At 48.1% G+C, this 15,013-nt stretch overlaps 1 protein-coding gene across 2 annotated transcripts in view; it reads right to left on the bottom strand.

Moving 5' to 3' along the window:
• Positions 1 to 15,013, bottom strand: part of SLC39A11 (solute carrier family 39 member 11) — a 339,923-nt gene that overhangs the window by 290,839 nt on the left and 34,071 nt on the right. For both annotated transcript variants that reach the window (XM_047081492.1, XM_047081493.1), the window contains exon 4: positions 4,101 to 4,259. In XM_047081492.1, the coding sequence (XP_046937448.1) occupies positions 4,101 to 4,259 (159 nt within the window). The remainder of the gene's footprint in view (positions 1 to 4,100; positions 4,260 to 15,013) is intronic.

Here is a 15,013-nt window from a genome sequence, read left to right as displayed (position 1 = left end):
GGCTGGGAAGTCCCACATCAAAGCGCTGGAAGAATCAGTGTCTGGTTTCTTGTTCCTAGACTGTGTCCATGTGTCCCCATGTGTCCTCACCTGACAGGAGGGGCAAGGAGCTCTTGGCAACCTCTTTATAAGGGCACTGAGCCCACTGTAAGGGCACCACACTCATGACCTGATCGCCTCCAGAAGGCCCCACCTCCTAAAACCATCGCATTGGGGGTTAGGATTTCGCCACATGAATTAGAGGGGGACACAGTCTATAGCATGAAGGGAATTTCACATGAGGTTTTTTTGTTGTTGTTTTTTAGTTCTTATGGTGAGATTTTTGTGTTGTATTGATGTAATAGTAATGGGATTAAAAAGAAAGACAGGAGGCCTTGGAAACACACACCCTACCGTCCTTCCCAACCCTACCCTTCTACCCACCAGTAGAAAATCACTGCTTTAAATTCAAGGTGAAGGCTTCCCACCTGCTGCTATCCTTACCTTCATATAGAAGTAAAACTGCAAAGATCATAAAAATGCCAATGTCTGCAAACAGCCCTTTAGTATCCATTCTGTCTCTCCCTGGGGCCTCCAAAGGGAGCCCTGGGCTTGGGCTGGTCCCAGTCACATGTAGCAGCCCCCTCTGGCCAGCCTTCTTCCTGAGGTCTAGGAGGTGGCACCTGTGTGCCTACCCCCAGCCTCCTCCCCTCTCCCATTAAGACGCCATTTGGCAGGGGCACCTGGGTGGCTCAGGCAATTAATTAAGTGTCTGACTCTTGAGTTCAGCTCAGGTCATGATCTCACAGTTCATGAGTTCTAGTCCCTTGTCGGGCTCTGTGCTGACGGTGCGGAGCCTGCTTGGGATTCTCTGTCTCCCTCTCTCTCCGCCCTGTGCTCGCGTTCTCGCTCTCTCTCTCTCTCAAAAATAAATAAATTTAATTAAAAAAACAAAGACACCATTTGGCAAAATCTCCGTAAACCTCTGTGAGCTCACTGCCCATGAACAGTTACTGCCTGAGCTTTCTCTGTTTTACTTCCCGATAAAGAAAAGAAAACAAATACCCAGTTCAGGGAGCGATTTGATGTATCTGAAGTTAACAAAGCCACAACAGGGTTAACCTGACAGGCTGTTAGGAGTAAAACCCTTTTCATGAGCAATATTTTGCTTGGGCTGCAAAAGGGCAACAGATAAATGTGAAAGGCTGCATGAACAGAAACGGAGTGGGTTGCTAACCATCTCCTTCCCATAAACCCAAGAGTCTGGGCTCCCAAACTGCCTTCTCAGCTGCCTGAGACCACTACCTTCCCTGGGGGCGCTCAATCAGTGCGGGACCACCACCTGGACTCCAGGTCCAAACCCATGAACTCAGACTCCAGAAAGCATCTTCGACAGATCCAAGCTGCTGCCCTTTCTGGGTCTGGAAAGCAAATTAGCAGTGAAACCCAGGAAACCTCGTCCTGTCTCAGAGCGATGGCGGGTCGGGCTTCAAAGCACCACTCGTCAATGGCAGCATCTGTATTCGGTGACTATAGCAATTATAAATCATTCTTATCCTTTTATAAGACCTTCCAGGGCAAAGTCCCCTTCTCCTATCAACGGCCAGAATTAATTTCTTTTAAAATGTCCTAGAACACAGGCGCCTGCCTGGGTGGCTCAGTCGGTGAAGCGTCCGACTTCAGCTCAGGTCATGATCTCACGGTTCGTGGGTTCGAGCCCCGCGTTGGGCTCCGTGCTGACGGCTCAGAGCCTGGAGCCTGCTTCAGACTCTATGTCTCCTTCTCTGCCCCTCCTCCATTCATGCTCTGTCTCTCTCACTCGCTCCTCTCCCTCAAAAATAAATAACCATTAAAAACTTTTTTTAATTTATTGCCCTAGAACAGATGTTTACTCTCAGGCTGGTCTTTCTGCTGATTAGCGAGCTTCTGAGCATTAACGGTTATTATGTCCTTTCTCAAGCCCCTTCGAGTTCTCTCCCTGGATGTTCTGCCGCCACTCCCAAGCCGTTCCTAATTTTCTGTGCAGTCTGTCCAAGACTTTTCCCTGGGATCTTCTCCATATTCAAAGCATATATTAGAACAGACATCAAGCAAAAGGTTAAAAAAATGTGCTGCGGCCTGGTGCAAATTAGCCAATGACTATTTACACTGCCCAGAGAAAGTCCCCACGTTCAGACAGCTGATCAAATATAGCTGGGGACCTCCTGCCCGCCCCCAGTACCAGTGAGCAGTGGCCCATCATGAGTGCAAAGAGCCCTCTACAAGAGACTGTCTTAGAAGCCCAGTGGGGACTAGGTAGGAAGGGCAGAATGAGACCCAGCGGGGGCTGTGCAGAGCCGCTGAGCCAGCCCCTGGACTGCTGTTGCAAGAGTTAAGGCCGTTGGCTGTCAGATCTTCCTGCCAGGGCCAGTAGAACACATCCCAACAGCAAGTTCACACATGACTAGGGTGGATTTGAGAGCAGAATATGGCAGCCCACACAGGAGACCTCTCAAAGTCATTATCATGCAACATAATGAACAGCAAGGAAGCCAAGGGTCCAGGGGGCAGAAAGTGACACTGACATTCAAGCTCTCGATAAAAAAAAAAAAAAAAAAATGATACACGGTCTTTCCTCCAAGACAATATCATGCCTCTCCACCCAACCATCACATCCAGCTCTCTGGTCCAGAGGCTGGTCGTTCTGGGACATGAGTAATCAGCTTCTCACCAGCCCCAGGGTCAGGTTCCCAAGAACCCGTCCTTCTCTCTCTCCGGTCAGGAATTTAAGGCAAGAAAGAGGACAGGAAGGCAGGGAAGACAATGTCAGAGTACCTCTTGGGATAGATGTCCAGCTGACTCCTGTGAGCCTGACCTGATCCCAGCTCATCAGAATCCAACAGAAGCAATAACCTTCAACCTCATTCTCCCCGATAGGGTCCTTCCTCCTCCTCTTCTCTTTCTGGGTGAGCGGAGAATTCAAGCACTAGCTCAGATCTCACGGAGGACCTCTGCCTGCCTCTAGGGCTGCTTGGGACACAGCATCTGGTGAGGCTGTATGTTCCCCTACTGGGTTCTTACTGACACTGACCTTTCTCCGCTGACAACAGTATATGCAGACTACCTGGTTTTAACCAATGGCATTCAGTTACAAGCTCGTGGCTTGACCTTGGCTCTCTCTGTCAGCGATCACAGCCAGATGGCGGGCTGTGGTTCGTACCATGCTACTGCATGAGTAAGTGGACGCTCATCCCCCAAACCCAACCCACCAGGCCTAGTTTACCAAAAAGGCCTAACATCTCTGGCTACCCCCACCCCCCAATTCTGGTGCCTTTTTAGATTAAAAAAATTTTTTTTAACATTTTTTTAATGTTTATTTATTTTTGAGACAGAGAGAGACAGAGCATGAACAGAGGGGGAGCAGAGAGAGAGGGAGACACAGAATCTGAAGCAGGCTCCAGGCTCTGAGCTGTCAGCCCAAAGCCCGACGCGGGGCTCGAACTCACAGACCATGAGATCATGACCTGAGCTAAAGTCGGCTCCTTAATCGACTGAGTCACCCAGGTGCCCCTAGATTTTTAAATTTTTACTTTGTAGCCCCTGAAGGGAGTTATCTTCAAGCTACAGGAAGGAAAACTGGAGCTGAGGGACACACAACCAGCAAATGGCAGAAGTGAATTCAAACTCAGAGCCCTGCTACCCAATGTCCCCACTTCATCCTCCTATAAATAAGCTCCCGTCCATGTGACGCTTGGCCAATGGTCTTAGGCTAGAGTTGGGTATGTCGTCATCTCCCTGATGACAGTGAACGCTCCTTAAGGGTCAAGACCATGATCATATTCACTCACTTCTCCCGGTTTCTAGGTCCGCTCATATACACAGTGCCACAGAGTACGACATCAGCTATACTCTATATTTATAATGAAATCTGACATTTAAAATCTGAACTCACCAAAATGTAACTAAGGGAACGATTAGTCATATTACCAAGAGCTTATTTTCTTTTAGGGAGAAAAAAAAACCAGTCACAATTCAGTGCCTCTAGGTAAAAGCCCTAAATGCCTTAAAATATCTATTTCAATATCACTGGCTGCTCAACAGAGACATGAATGGCTATGTCAAGTCTGAAGAGTGGTACTCACCAGGTGAGGCATCAGGAGGTCAGCCAGGTAGACAAACGCAGCTCCGAGAGTGAAGCCGATGGCCACAGGGAAGAAGGCAAAGGCACCAAAACCCCCAGAGGACGTGGCCATCTCCACTGCCGGGGCCAGGAGAGACCAGTAAGAAGCCGCTAACATGACCTGCAAAACCACAGTGAACAATAAGCCATTAAACCAACCACACAGAAGGTGTTTCAAGTGCAGACTTTGGTTGCACTTGAACTGAACCCAACACATGTGCTAGGCCTTCAGTCTTCCACGGTAGGTACTATCTCAAACCGAAAGGCCACCACCAGAATGCCTGGAACGAGTGCTATAGGAACAAAACATGGGGCAGACTAGAGCTGACCTTGGGAGAATGGAGTCCTAGATGCTGTCATCTAGCCTCTAATCCAGTGGGTCTCACCCATGGGCAACTGTACCTTCCAGGGGACGTTTGGCCATGTCTAGAGACAGTTTTGGTTGTCACAGTAGATGTGTGTCACACGTGTCTGTCTCCCTTCCATTTTTACCTGTTAGCTTTCTAGGTCTGCTCTCTGAGGCACCAAAGAAGGTATCCTTCCTCTTTGACACGTGGCACCCTTTGAAATATTTGAGGACAACCACTGATCAATATCAGCTCAGTCTTGCCAACTTTGTTATCTCTCAAAGGAAAGAAGGGAACTAATACTCATTGACTGCCTGCTATTTCCAGGGAAATGTATCTTTGATACCTTATTCTATCATTGCCACAACCTGGGAGGCAGATGCTGTTTTCTATTACTATCTGTAGAGAAAGAAATTGAATCTAGAAGTAATAAGAATTTGCACAAGGGCGCACAGCCAATAAATGGCAGATCCTGAACTGAAAAGTAGGACCTAATCACCTCGATGAGGGCAGAAACATGAAAGGAAAGAGAAAAATGAAGCTGAACCCAAAAAAACCTCAGTGAGGTCAATTTGATAAAACTTTCCAGTGTTTACCGAAACATGGCTGTTTACTCTTACAGATGCTGTGACATCTCCTTGGCAGATACACCCACTACCCATCGTAACCATATGACAGTCGTCACTGACATGCAAAGTGTTGAATGGGTTTCTAAAAATGATTTAATTATGCCTTGCCTTTAAAAAAAAAAAAAACCTGCATCACCCATCTCCAAAATAACACTCAGAGTGACAGAACCAGGAATTACAAAAGCAACAATAAAGAATAAACCCATGCAGAAAGTAATTTCTCTTCTGCCAACAATCATCCACACATGATCAATTGCCCCGGGCCCGATTCTCCTAGCAAAAGTCTTAGGGCCACCCCCCGGAAAATTGTATCTGCCTCAGAAACTTCCAGAAAGAAAGAAAATATCTCATCGGTTCAGTTCCATGAGATCGTCCAAGGAAGCCTGTGGGCTCCTTCTCCGTGACACAGCCCAACACGTCCCAGACTGTTGTCTCATGGCTTTAGAATTCAACAGCCTTTGAGAGCTGCTGTTCGTGGAGAACTCCACACCAAGGAGGATCTGCACGCACCTGTCCAGCAACCTCTTTCCCTGCACGTTCCAGGGCCTTCCATACAGCCCCACCATCAGCAACTCTAAAATGGTACCATCCAGGAAGGCCATTCGTCTCATCCTTCAATCCCTCCTGCACCCTATCCTTGTCGATGCCACGGGTCGGGGGCACTTCCTCAGCCTCGGTTCCCCATCCCATCTTGCACACCAAGTGCGTCTCCCTCTGCCCTAGCTCCTTTCCATCCCTCAGCATCCCTGTGTGCCAACCTTTCCTCTGCCCCTCCAGATGAGAAATACAAAATGTTCCCGCGGACAAGTGACACGAGGTACAGGGCAAAAGAGATGTGCCCCTCAAGGCAGGCGTATGCCAGAATCTGGGGTGCTTTAAACAGAAAAGCAGCCCAGATGATTCGGGTGGACCCCTCCTTGAGAATCACTATTCTTCATCCTTCCAGATACCCAACGGGACCCAACTGGATTTCCTTCATTTCTTTTCCTCACCATCCCTGCCACCCACATAAACTAGAAAAAAGACCAGAGAACAGTCGTGAGATAGTATTGGGTTGCCTGTCCCAAGCGACCACAAGGCCCAAAGAAAAGTTATTTAAAGGGCAGATGTGGTAGACAAAGATGTGGTGACTTCCCCCCCACCCCGCCGAAGACAGCCACATCCCAATCCCCAAACCTGTGAATATGTCACCTTACATGGCAAAGGGGACTCTGTACTTGTGATCAAGTTAAGGATCTTGATGTGGGGAGGTTATGCTGGATGATCTGGATGGAGCCAATGGGATCACAGGGTTTCCATGAGACAACAAGAGGAGTCACAGGGTTGCCTGAGTGGCTCAGTCGGCTAAGGGTCCGACTTCGGCTCAGGTCATGATGTCACAGTTTGTGAGTTCGAGCCCCGCATCGGGCTCTGTGCTGACAGCTCAGCGCCTGGAGCCTGTTTCAGGTTCTGTGTCTCCCTCTCTCTCTGCCCCTCCCCCACTCACGCTCTTTTTCTCTCTCTCTCTGTCTCAAAAATAAATCAACATTATGAAATAATTTTAAAAAATAAGCGTCACAGGGAAGATGTAATGACAAAAGCAGAGGTCACTGTCAGTAAGGGACTGGAAGATGCTGTCGGGCTGGCTTGATGATGGAGAAAAGGTCGTGAAGCAAGAAATACAGGCGGCCTCCAGAAAGTGGAAAAGACAAGGCAACAGATTCTCCCCTAGAGCCTCCAGAAGGAATGCACCCCGGAGAACACCTTGACTGTATCCATTTTGGGCTCATGACCTCTGACCTCCAGCACTTTCAGATAGCATGTTTGTGTTGCTTTAAGCCACTACATTTGTGTAGCTTCTCACAGCAGCAACAAGAAACTAATACAGCATATGAAGGCATGCATGACAATTTTTTTTAGAGCAGTTACAGGTTCACAGAAAAATAGAGCAGAAATTACAGAGAAGCCCCCCCCCCGCCCCGCCATCTTGCACAACCTCCCCACTATCAACCTCCCGCCCCTCAGTGGCATAGTTGTTACACCATATTGATACACCATTACCGTCCAAAGCCCATAGTTTACATTTGAGACCAGTCTTGGAGCTGTACGTTCTATGGGTTTGTACAAACACATAAAGACAAGTATCCACTCCTCCAGTATCAGAGAGAGTAGTTTCACGACCCTAAAACTTCCGTGTGCTCTATCCATCCTTCCCTCCTCCTAGCCCCTGGAGACCCCTGATCCTTTTACCATCTCCACAGTTATACCTTTTCCAGAATGTCATACAGACAGAATCAATCGCTACAGTGTGTAGCCTTTTTGGATTGGCTGCTTTCACTTAGTGATATGCTTTTAAGATTCCTCTGTGTCTTCTTTAAAAAAAAAAAAAAAAAAAGCTTATTTATTTTGAAAGAGAGAAAGGGCAAGCCCATGCGCATTCAAGCAGGCGAGGGGAGAGACAGAGAATCCCAAGCAGGCTCCGCACGGCCCGCGGGGACCCCAACGCGGGGCTGGAACTCACAGATGGTGAAATTGTGACCTGAGCTGAAATCAAGAGTCGGACCCTCAACTGACTGAGCCACCCAGGTGCCCGCCCCCACTACGTCTTTTCATGGCTTGCTAGCTCATTTCTTTTGGGCTCTGAACAATATTCCATTGCCTGGACGGACACCGTTTATTTATGCATTCATCTGCAGAGGGGTATCTTCGTTGCTTCCAAGTCTTGGCGATGATGAATAGAGCTGCTCTAAGCATCACGTGCAGGTTTGTGCGTAGATGTAACTTTTCAGCTCGTTCAGGTAAATACCGAGGAGTGCCACTGCTGGACTGTATGGTAAGTCCTATTTAGTAATTCCCCCAACGTAGCTGGCTGGCCTGAAACTCTCAATACTAGAAAAGCTCCTTTAAATGTTAAGCATTTTTTGATGTGGACGTAGTGACACTGACTAGCTGTAGAGAGGCAGGAAGTCGTATGCCGATGGACTCTCAGCCCTAAGGACCAGAGCCTGGAGGGGATAGGTTGCCAAGGAGAGGGCTCAAGATTTCAGGTAATGGGCTCCACAGGAAAGTCCTTGCCAGCCGGTCCCTTTATGACCCCAGATGACAGATCCCGAAAGCCTTCCCACTGATGCAAACCTGCTTATAAAGGCAAAAACGGGTCTAGCAGCACCAGCCCTGAAGACACGGGATAGAAGCCTGAGGAGCAGACAATGGGTACCTTCCTCTTCCCACCTTTGTCTACGAAAGGCGTGCATAATCAGGTTCTGGGGTACACGGCAGGGACCTCGCTGTTCCCCAAAGTCCTTGTTTGCCTCTTTACTGCCAAAAAGAAAACATAAAACCCAGTCGATCAAACGCGCTATGGGAAAGCTTTGTGAAGTCCATCCTCCAAGCCAGAGGTTGCTAAACCGGCCGAAGTGGCCCAGTTTTGTGCTAAATGATCAAAGCAGCTCAAGGAAGTGAGCATTTCGATAACAACAACTCCTGCAAAAAAAGAGCTAAGGAGGAAACACATTCTTTTTAATGTATTTTAACATTTATCTATTTTTTGAGAGACAGAGAGAGAGAGAGAGTGTGGGCGGCGGAGGGGCTGAGAGAGAGGGAGTCACAGAGTCCGAAGCAGGCTCCAGGCTCTGAGCTGTCGGCACAGAGCCTGACACGGGGTTCGAACTCACGGACTGTGAGATCATGACCTGAGCTGAAGTCAGAACGCTTAACCGACTGAGCCACCCAGGAGCCCCTACATTCTTTTGAATGTATTTTTTTTTTATTTTTGTTTATTTATTTATTTATTTATTTATTTTATTTTTGGGACAGAGAGAGACGGAGCATGAACGGGGGAGGGGCAGAGAGAGAGGGAGACACAGAATCGGAAACAGGCTCCAGGCTCTGAGCCGTCAGCACAGAGCCCGACGCGGGGCTCGAACTCCCAGACCACGAGATCGTGACCTGGCTGAAGTCGGACGCTTAACCGACTGCGCCACCCAGGCGCCCCTGTTTATTTTTTTAAAATACCTGGCTGGTTTGGTAGGTCTACTGCAGGGTCCAGAAACCTGAACGTGGCAGCTGATGTTTGAGAAGCTGTGTGTACTCTGCCCTTCTCCCCACGACTAAGGGTGGCCCCGCCCTGGCTCTCTTCTTGACATGCCTCCTGTGGTGTCTCAGCCCCATCCTGACCTCAACATGATCCCTACAGAGGGAAGAATGAATGAATGGATGACAAGACTTGATTTAAAAAACTGGATGTTCGGGGCGCCTGGGTGGCTCAGTCGGTTAAGCATCTGACTTCAGCTCAGGTCACGATCTCGCGGTCCGTGAGTTCCAGCTCCGCATCGGGCTCTGGGCTGATGGCTCGGAGCCTGGAGCCTGCTTCCGATTCTGTGTCTCCCTCTCTCTCTGCCCCTCCCCCATTCATGCTCTGTCTCTCTCTGTCCCAAAAATAAATAAACGTTAAAAAAAAAAAAAAGTGGATGTTCACCTTGTTCATCACTGACAAAAGATGGAAACAGCCCCAGATGTCCCTTAAGAGATGATGGAGTGCTTTTCAGCCCTGAAAAGGAATGGAGCGCTAGGTCCATACTATGGTATCGGTGAACTTTGAAAATATTAATTATGCAAAGTACAAGAGGCCAGACAGGAAAGGTCGCATAGTATATACGATTCCATTTACACAAAGTATCCAGAACAGGTAAATCCTCAACACAAAACAGATCAGTGATGGACAGGGGGTGGTGGGGACAGGAAATGGGCGGAGGGGTGGCGGGGGGGGGGGCGGGGGGAGGCAACTGTTTCATGGGTACAGGGCCGTCCTTGGGGGTGATGAAAATATTTGGAACTAGCCAGAGGTGGTGGTTGCACAACATTGTGAACATACTAAATGCCACTGACTTGGGCACTATAAAATGATTAACGGTATGTAAATTTGGTCTCAATTAAAAACAAAAACAAAAACAAAAACAGTTGGGCTTGCCCTAACCATTAGATCATTCGTGCAATGATCTTGCCCTACAGCCCCTGGTTATGAGCTGAAACCCCCAGCCAACTTGCCTTGGTCCAAGCACTTTCATCAGCGAAAATGCCAAAACACAAGACCTACCTCTCATGGCCCTTTCTTCAAGCATCCAACACCCTTTACCCGGGTCCACATATACAACGGACAGGAAAACACAGGATTTAGAATCAGGTTCAAATTTGAATGTCGGCTCCGCCATTTGGTAGTGAGGTAGCCTAAGCAAGTAACCTAAGCTCTCTGCAGCACAGTTCTGAGCAAACGAAACACAGGGGCAATGCTACTACGTAACAAGATGGTCTCAAAGAATTCCACCAGCCGATGCATACACCACACCAACCTAGTTCCTGGCAGGAAGTTAAGCGTCAAAGTGGTGTTGCCGGATTCTTCTCTGAGTCTGCCTGCACTCAGCAGGCTCCCCCGCTTGGTCCCATCTCGCTGCCTACCCTTCCTCCAGGGTGGCCCCTTTCCAACACACTGGATTCATTATTTGTGTCCATATTCCCCTGGGACTACGATTAGGGCCACGCTGTGAGCATCTCTGTATCCTAGCACCCCAGACCCGGGCAGTCCTGGGCAGAGCAGCTCTTCAATACAGGATGGCCCAAATGAATCCTCTGTTATCCCTGCTAGTGAAGGGGAGCGATGGGGGAGCAGAGAAATCAAAAGAAGGCGTAATCGGGAAGTGATTCAACACTCATTTTTTAGTCTACTACCTAAATGTTAGTCTACTACCTAAATTACCTTCCAAATTAAGTACCATATAGGCTCATACTCAAATGTCTTCAGTCCTTTGACAAACACTGGATGAGTCACTGTTTAAAGCAATGGAGTTTTTCTTAGGTGTGGAAAGAAGATTGTATAGAATTTTCAGAGCATCACAGATAATCCATTGAATACAATCTCCTGATAGAATTGCACTCTCAGAGTTGAAAGGGGTTTCGGGAGGCTGCCCAGTCCAAGTGCTTCATTTGACAGGTGGGAAAACAGAGACCTGAAGGGATCCAGTGGCTTTCCCAAAGCCCCAGAGCAAGCTGATGTAACAAAACTGACTGCACCCTCCCACATCAAGTCAGCCCCACCCCTCCCCCACCTCCACTGACCCCTGGGGGTCTTTTAAGAAATTCTAAGGGCTACCGAGTAAAGACAAAGTTAAAGTTAGTGCCTCCCTCATTCCCAGGCAAGGCATCCCACGATGACAGCCTGGGATGAATCGGTTTTAGCAATAATCAAATGTAATCGATCCCATGGCCATTCCCCACCATTGGGATATAAGCTGCTCCAAGAAAACGCAGCACTGGGAAATCTTTGGCAACTCATCAACAGGAGAAATGATCTTGTGGAACGTTTTTCTCTGCAAGATTCATCAGACCTTACAAACCGAAATAAACCTTAAAAACTGAAACCCTTAGCCCATGACTGCCTTAGAGGGAGGCAAACAAGAAGATAATTTCCCCCCTAGCAGCATAGCTAAAGCTGGCAGGTTCAAAACAAAGCCCACGTACATTATGCTTTCCGTGTAGGGCTCTGAATGAGAGGCACACCTTCCTCCCTTACAGACTACGCTTTAAAACAAGGACACTCTGGGGGCGCCTGGGTGGCGCAGTCAGTTAAGCGTCCGACTTCAGCCAGGTCACGATCTCGCGGTCCGTGAGTTCGAGCCCCGCGTCAGGCTCTGGGCTGATGGCTCGGAGCCTGGAGCCTGTTTCCGATTCTGTGTCTCCCTCTCTCTCTGCCCCTCCCCCGTTCATGCTCTGTCTCTCTCTGTCTCAAAAATAAAAATAAAAAAAATAAAAATAAAAAAAATGAAAAAAAAATAAAACAAGGACACTCTAAATGCAACATACATCCCAGACTGGATCCTGGGAACAGAGGAAGGTCATCAGCGGGAAAAACAGTGAAATCCAACTGAACGTCTGGGGTGTAGGGAAGAGTAACGTACCAGTGTTAATTTCTTGGCCTAGACAAATGCGCTGTGGTTATGTAAGATGTTTAGGGGAAACTGGATAAGGGTCTGCGGAAATTCCCTGTGCTATTTTTGAATGTTCTCTCAAAATCTAAAATACTTCCAAAGAGTTTATTAAAAATTAATAGTAACAGTTACCAAGGCCTGAGAGAAGATTGAGGGGGATCACTGCAGCCAAGGATCGTAAACTGTGCGAGCAAAGACTTGAAGCCAAGAGGGCCCACGGTTTGCTTTGTGGGGTCAGCAAAATGACCGGCCTGGGGAGGCACTACTCGTGGTAGCCGGAGGGGACTGTGTGCCTCACAAGCTTCACCTCTGGGAAACCTACGGCCTCCCTCCTTGGGGCTCAGAGAGGGTAAGTCACCCAAGGACACCCAGCAGGAAGTCACAGAGCTGGGATCTAAAACCCAGGCCATGCTCTTAACGCCAAAGCTCCATTCCATCCCCTAGATGTCTGAAATTCCTCAGAAACAGTAACATTCACAATGTCACCTATTCAGTACGTCTAAGCAGAGAACGATTTCCCCCTAAACGTAACTGTCAGTGTTGACTGTGTTTAAAACAGCAATGTTTACCGTGCTGCTGTGTGTCAATCCTAGCCCATTTGGGAATACCGTGAAATTGAAATTGTGGAACTTTCGGTTACAGGTGGCTGATCGAACACAGACTGCTGGCTCCTGAATTCCCGCTGGACTTAAAGTATAGGGACGGGAAGGATCTTGATCACAAAAAAGGAAAGGAGAGGGAAAGGAGGGGCACGTAAGGACTGACAGAGACCCTGAGAAGGCTGACCTAAGGTGGTTCCCCCCACAGAACCCAGAGCAGCCCAGGGATGGAAGGGCCCAGACCCATCCAAAATGGGGGTGCAGATGGGGTGGCAAAGAAGACTGGTGGAAAGGCTGGAAAGCCATCAGATCCCAGATTCTTCCTGAACTTCATATGGCCAAGCAACTGGCCTGCCAGACACTCGGGGACACCCCCACCCCCACTCCACACCCAGCTAGGGGCTGGACCGCACCGAAAACAGGAGAAAGTGAAAGCCTGTGGAACAGGAGTGCCCAGTGTGCTCCCACGTTCCAGCCCCCCTCCTGCCCCAGCCCCGGCCACCTCCCGCCCCCTGGGCGGCTTCTCCAGAGCACTGTGCCTCCCCAGATTTCCTGCACAGGTCAGGGGGGAAGCCGGCTGAAGACTTTACGTCCTGGCACCCTGTGTCAGGAGCTACAGTTCAGGCCCAGGGCCAAGAGCCCGAAGGAGAACAGGGGCTAGAAGGTTCCCAGGCAAGAGCAAAATCATAGACCTCCTGGCTAATGTCTGGAGGACAGACTTATGATTCTAGGCAGGAGCCTGGTGTCCAGTAAAGGGGAAAAAAAGACCTTTACTAATGCTAGAAAACACAGCTGCACAAGAAAGGAAATTCATGAAGAATATTTACAGTCTTTTTTTTACTTTTTTTTTTTTTAATGTTTATTCATTTTTGAGAGACAGAGCGTGAGTTGGGGAGGGGCAGAGAGAGAGGGAGACACAGAATCCGAAGCAGGCTCCAGGCTCCGAGCTGTCAGCACAGAGCCTGACGCGGGGCTCAAACCCAGGAACCGTGAGATCATGACCTGAGCCCAAGTCGGACGCTCAACCGACTGAGTCATTCAGGCACCCCAAGAATATTTACAGTCTTAATGTAAACTGACCAATATTGTTTATTAAGTGATTTGCTTACTTGTTATGATAAAATATATGTAACATAAAAGTTACCACATTAAAGGTCTATACAATTCAGCCGTATTAATTACATTCACAGTGTTGTACAACCATCACCGCTATTTCTAAAACTTTCCACCCCAAACAGAAACTCTGTAAACACTGAGCAGTAACTCCTCATTCTCCTGTCCTCTTCCCCCCACCCTGCCCCCTGATAACCTCTAATCCACTCTCCGTCTCCACGAATCTGCCTATCGTACGTGTTCCATGTTAGTGGAAACGTGCAATCTTGCCCTTTGCATCTGGATTATTTCACTTAGCATAATGCTTTTGAGGTTCCTCCATGTTGCAGTGTGGGTCACAATTATATTCTTTTTATGGCTCAATAATATTCCATGATTAAGCTGTGATTATTGAACTAACCCCCCAAAAATACAACATATCTACAGCATTGGATGCAGGTGGAGATAAGAAAACCGGGTTCTCATCTTCCACACCTGGAAGTCACTGGCTACATTTGAGGCTGAAAAAGCCAAGCAGTGGCCGAGTAGGTGTGCAGCTGAGAAATTTGGAAGCAAATAAACACTGACACTCATCCCTGAGACGTAGGAAAGAGGGAGGGGAGTGTTTGCAGATCGCTGCTTTTTGTTAATCAACCCTGTAGAAGAACTTGCCTTTTTTTTTAATTTTTTAAAATGTTTTTATTATTTTTGAGACAGAGAGAGAGCGCAAGCGAGGGAGGGGCAGAGAGAGAGGGAGACACAGAATTCCATGCTCTGAGCTGTCAGCCCAGAGCCCGATGCGCGGCTCAAACCCACGGACTGTGAGATCATCACCTGAGCCTAAGTCAGAAGCCCAACCGACTGAGCCACCCAGGCGCCCCAAGAGTTTAACTTTTCAAACTACACATGCACATATCTTTGGGGGACAATCTTAAAATAAATTGACAATGTCATTTTAAAATAAATATGTAAGTAAATGTGATGAATAAATATATAATACAATTTTTGAAAGTTTTAATAATAGAAGAGCCTGCTGTCACAGTGAAAAAAAAAAAAGCCAATGGGAGAAAAGGATCCTATGGACAAAAACTCAATTTCCAGAAATGTTTCTGCATGATAATGAGACACCCCCTGCCCCAGACGGCATGATTTTGTCAAAGCCTCCTAATCACAGTCTGGACACCAGGGAGCCAAAAGGGGCTGCAGGAGACATTTAAAAATCAGCAGATGTGTTTGCAAGCTCTTTCTC

The sequence above is a fragment of the Lynx rufus genome, unplaced genomic scaffold (assembly GCF_022079265.1).
Source record: "Lynx rufus isolate CCGP_SWC_20201006 ecotype Redwood Valley unplaced genomic scaffold, mLynRuf1.p SCAF_18, whole genome shotgun sequence".
Lineage (NCBI taxonomy): Eukaryota > Metazoa > Chordata > Mammalia > Carnivora > Felidae > Lynx > Lynx rufus.
The sequence above is the reverse complement of the archived record's forward strand: the minus strand, read 5'-3'. Positions and strand labels throughout refer to the sequence as shown.